General features: G+C 46.5%; 1 protein-coding gene across 1 annotated transcript in view; it reads right to left on the reverse strand.

Annotated features, from left to right (window-relative positions):
- byn (T-domain transcriptional activator brachyenteron) overlaps positions 1 to 5,000 on the reverse strand; it is a 6,218-nt gene that overhangs the window by 243 nt on the left and 975 nt on the right. The window contains exons 2-6 of the mRNA XM_043006523.2: positions 4,305 to 4,569; positions 3,244 to 3,378; positions 2,484 to 2,607; positions 2,084 to 2,257; positions 1 to 1,059 (exon numbers count right to left, since the gene is read on the reverse strand). The exon at positions 1 to 1,059 is cut by the window's left edge and continues 243 nt beyond it. Coding sequence (XP_042862457.1) covers positions 290 to 1,059; positions 2,084 to 2,257; positions 2,484 to 2,607; positions 3,244 to 3,378; positions 4,305 to 4,569 — 1,468 coding nt within the window. The 3' untranslated portion in view covers positions 1 to 289. The remainder of the gene's footprint in view (positions 1,060 to 2,083; positions 2,258 to 2,483; positions 2,608 to 3,243; positions 3,379 to 4,304; positions 4,570 to 5,000) is intronic.

The following is a 5,000-nucleotide window of genomic DNA, read 5'->3' on the forward strand; positions in this document are numbered from 1 at the left end:
GAGACTATATACAGAGACAAAACTTTAGCCAACAGCTGGGTGTGGGGAGGCGTACCAGGCACCCCAGGCCAAGGGGAGGCACCCGCTCTCGCTTTGGGAACGTTGAACTGATGACTGGCGTCGCGCATTTGTACAATAACTGGGCATCAGCGTGACGGACATAGTGTCTCACCCCTGGTCCGTCCTTGCTGCGCACAGGCAAGTGTGCTTTCGTCCTCCAAGACAGAAGCGGACAGCGCAGTGACAGGGGTGAGATTATGCGAGAAAGCACAGATGGTACAAGTCATGTTTACATACATGCTGGCGGGGAGAGAGGACTCCAGGCATGTAGCGGCGCGGCGGAGTAAGCTGTAGGGGATGTAGTGGAGTACGCGGCCGGGGATGTGGTGGAGTAGGCAGAGGGAGAAGTGGTGGAGTAGACGGAGAGGGAGTCGGGTAGGTTCTCGCCCTTGATGCGGGCCAAGTCGCTGTGGGCAGCAGCAAGGCCTGTGGGGTAGCCCAGGTCGGGGAGGATGAACATGTCTGCGTGGGAGGAGGTGTGGCTGAGGGGCGGGGAGCCCTCCGACTGGGGGGAGCCGCCGCCGGTGCTGTTGTGCTCGGGGCTCTCGTGCAGTCTGGAGCTTCCATAAACACCCGTGTTTGCGCCAACGCTGTGGACGCTGTCGTCGTAGGTGGGGGAAGAGCGGTTGTCAGTGTACCCCTGGGGAACGGATGTATCGCTGTAAACGCCCATGGGTGTAAGTGCCTCCTGAGGTGAGCGCTGAGCATGCTGGGCGGGGTGTGCTGGCACAGCTCCCGTGGCAGCGTTGGTCAGTCCCATTCCTACCACTCCGGGTTGCTGGTAGCTCTGATACAGTCCTGAACCATGGTGATGATGGTGGTGAGCATACCCACCCTGCAGACCAGCCCACTGGTAGTGTGCGGGCGTTGCAGGTGTTGCAGGGGCGCCGGTGACAGAGGGCTGATGGTGGTGGCCCCAGGGTTGCTGACGCCACTCAGCAGCGAGTCCTGCAAGTCCGTAGGATCCGACTCCAACTTGTTGTTGAGCCACGGTGTTCACTGTAACAACAAAGAAAATTTGGTCAGGGATGGCGCTCACTATGACCTACATGCAGCATCAGCAGAACAATAAAACGATGTGTGGAAGAGGCACAAACAAGTGAGTGGTCGGCTGCCCGAGGCCCCCTTAGCACTGCCATCGACCGCTACAATAATCCAGCCAGATCTCTTGGGCAAACTTGTGCGCGTAATTAATTTATTGGTCACTAAAATGTAACAAGGGCCTATACTGAACTACGGATTCTTCATGACACACGACTTTAAAACGATCGTACATTGGCTTTAATGATATAATGATAGCAGAACGAATAAATAAATACAAATTAAAATATCCTTCTATCAGCTATAATAAGTAATACATTAATTGCCTCAGGATTGTGGCCTACCACCAGCTGAGGGTTGCGTCTCTATTCACATCGATCACTGAGAATCGTACGAACGTTATCAGCCTGATCGAGTCTCGTAAAAGGGACCGCTAGAACTTACGATCAATCTGGACACACCTACAGTGACATTTAAGTCCCAAAATTCAATGGGAAGCCAAGGGACGCTCGCCCATGTGATAGAATGGGACAAATATCAGACTTGGAGATCTGTACTTTGGCAGGATGACTAGGTATCAATCAAAGTCTTTTTCTTGTTTACTCGACCATTTACGTTCAGCATCGTAAAGCTGGTTGGATTTAGCTTTGTATGAATTGAAAATGCAAGATAGCACTGCATAATACATTTAACGATATCGGAATTCTTAACAATCTAGAAGGCACGGATTAGGTTATCCCTATTCCTCCTTAAAAACAAATCGTTCGCCTGAGGAACGCCGACGGCTATATTTTCCGGATGTGACTTTCGTTAACTGAGATCATTATCAACGCACTGGTATTTTGCTCCCTCGACAAACAGCTATATCAATAAAACGCATGTACAAATTAATATCCTCAACATATATAATACAATCTAAGACTATTTTTTTAACTGAATCGCCCGAATGAATAAAATAAAACAAATCGAAATGTGTGCTTACCTGGTGGAGTCCTGGCGGCGCGGGGGGTGGGGGAAGTGTAGGGCACAACGCGATGGTTCCTCATGGCGATGCGGGACGAGAGGCTTGCGGGAGTTGAAGCCAGACCCATGGAGGGAGGAGTCTGTCCGTAAGCCACGCCTCCGCCGCACACTCCGCCTCCCATGTACCAGCCATCTACGGGAAAATGATTGGCTGATTAGTACCATGATGAGAGAATGTGACTGGATAGATGTAGACTGGGTGGAGCTTGTGATATCGGCATGAGTACATCATGTATGAACTATAATAACTTTTTTGCAATATACTTATTGTATTCCAGATATTATTTATCAAAGTGAGGTCAATTTTACATCGAATACCATCGGAAGTAAGGGCACTGGAGGGAAGTAGGGATACTTACATTGTTGGTGGTGGGGCTGAGGGTAGGAGGCCATAATGTCTCGCTGAGCCTGGAGATCTGGCCGCTCCTTGGAATCGAGGAAAGCTTTGGCGAAAGGATTATGTTTGATCTTGAGAGCGGTTACCTGGAAATAAAAGGATAAGTGTTAACGCTTGTCGCTGTAATCATTTACTACATGGCATATTAAAAGGATAACTATCACTATAGACTAGATCTAAGGCTCAACCGCACAAGGAAAGGCAAAACAGGTGATCCTAAGCTATATAATTCTTATCTAAATCCATGGGGGATCTAGCGGTAGTGACGTCACGGAAACGTGTGGCGGGAGATTATGAGGGTGACATTGTTTAGCGACTTGGCGACTCCGCCTCGCGATACCAAAGGGCCCGACCCTTTATTCCGCCGCCGCGCTCTGATATTACTAATATCTCGCTTTACAACACTCATTGATATAATTGATTTGATTTTATGAAGCATTCGGATATTGTTTAGAATTAGCACTAAAATGGATAAGGCAGAGTTACAAGTAAGTGTTCACAAGGTTAACCACATAAATAATACGATTTTATCTTGTTAATGATGAGTCCTAGAGTTAGAGGATTATACAGATAACCGGGGAAAGCAGGTACTAGGATTGCTTTAGATCCGATAGAGCAAGCGGCGTCTTTGTGAAAGAGATAAGATACTGTAAGTAAGAGCTGTTCCGCTGCGTTCGAGACTGAGATTGATTTTGAACATCAGTGAAAGCTGGTTTACTCACCTCCTCGTTTTGGTAGGCGGTGACGGCGATGAACTGGCACTCGGGGAAGGCGTGGCAGGAGATCGTGCGTTGTTCAGCGCCGACTTGCACCACGTGGAGACGAGGCTCGTACTTGTGCAGGCTGTTCAGCATGATCTGTAACAATGGGGGATATGGAAATTAAAATCACATTCTTTTTGGAATACTCAAATTTGTATGAAATTATTTAAGTTCAATAACCTATCTTCCTCCACTGTCCAAATGACTGAAAAACAGTCTCGACTGAAATGAACTTACGCGTTAAAGACAATAATGAATAGCTTGGTTTTGTTTATGGTTTGACAGTTAAGAAGAGTCGTTCATTTTCAAAATTTATAGTAGTCGTAAACATTTTCAATGGTCAATCAGTGGTGTAATAAATGTGTCAATAATATACGTGAAGCAATCACAGAAAATACATGTCTTCGTAATCAGCATCTACCTTTTTTAGGAATCATAAGACTTTTAACCATTACCGTTCGACTTTTCTGAAGCTATAACATTGAAAATAGCAAGGGAGTGATTACATCCATAAATTAGGGCCACTGAGTGATTTATAGCTCGCACTGAAGGGATGGTCAGGGTGCCTCACAGTGCCAGGACAGGACAGTAAACATGACCACAAAGGGCACTCAGAACGGTGCCTCTCCTAACCACACTTTCATCCAAAACGAGTTATTCTTGAATTTATAACTTTCATCAACTTGTAAAAATAATACAAGAAACTACTGCAACATTTCCACACATCGCAATATTATTACTTTAATTACTGCTAATAAATCCTAAACATTAAATTTTGCGGATGAGAGACTGAGGGAAAAGGATGTCCGGACGCCAGAGGAGGGACAGTGCCTTGTGCCATCACCCATAAAAGGGAGATGGCTGGGGTCCTACATTATGCGTTTATGGCGCGTAACAGATTTTCGTTCATTTTCCAGAGAACGTAAACAAGATTTTTTCCCCGGAGAAGACTTTCGACTAGACACTTTTTCGTTATTTCAATATCATGAAATTAATTTTGGAAAACATGATTTTTAACTCACCTGTCCGTTGCCGTTGGTTTTGTTGGTGAGCTTGACTTTGGCGAAAGAAACTGGCTCCTTCATCCAATGGTTTCCAAAGTTGGGTGAGTCGCAGTGGATGTAGACGGCTGAGGCAGGTGCCACTTCGGGCTTGCCTCCGGCCACCCACTCTCCGTTGACATACTTCCACCTGTGGTTGTCGATCTGCACGAACTCCAGCAAGATGGAGTACATAGCAGAGGGGTCGAGGCCGCTGATGCTCACCTTCACCACAGGGAACATGCGCCTGAGGAAGAGAGAGTTGTACATTATTAAAATGAACAAATAAATGAGTCATATGTTTATGTTAGACATGTATGATATATTCATTATAATCAGGCAGATGCCAGCGCCTTAGGTCGAAAGATCGAGGGGTAAAGAAGGGGGTAGCGGAAGGGGGAGGGTGCAAGCAGACAAGGTGAGGCGGCGGCATCTACAAAGAGTGGTTTTATTGCAGCCCTTCACCCGCGGCCACTATTAGGCTTGTTATAAAACCTCGCCGCATCCCGATCACAGCGGCCCGCCTTCTAAACACTGCACTCACAACTGACTTTAGCTTACGTTCAATTATTTCATGGTGTTAATGTTTACAAAATGCATACCGAGATGGATTCTTAACAGATAATGCATTGCAAATGACCTTATACGATGAGATAGACATTATAACGGAACAATTAC

The sequence above is a fragment of the Penaeus japonicus genome, unplaced genomic scaffold (assembly GCF_977035675.1).
Source record: "Penaeus japonicus unplaced genomic scaffold, GWHDUDI00000001_assembly GWHDUDI00000024, whole genome shotgun sequence".
Classification (NCBI taxonomy): Eukaryota; Metazoa; Arthropoda; class Malacostraca; order Decapoda; family Penaeidae; genus Penaeus; species Penaeus japonicus.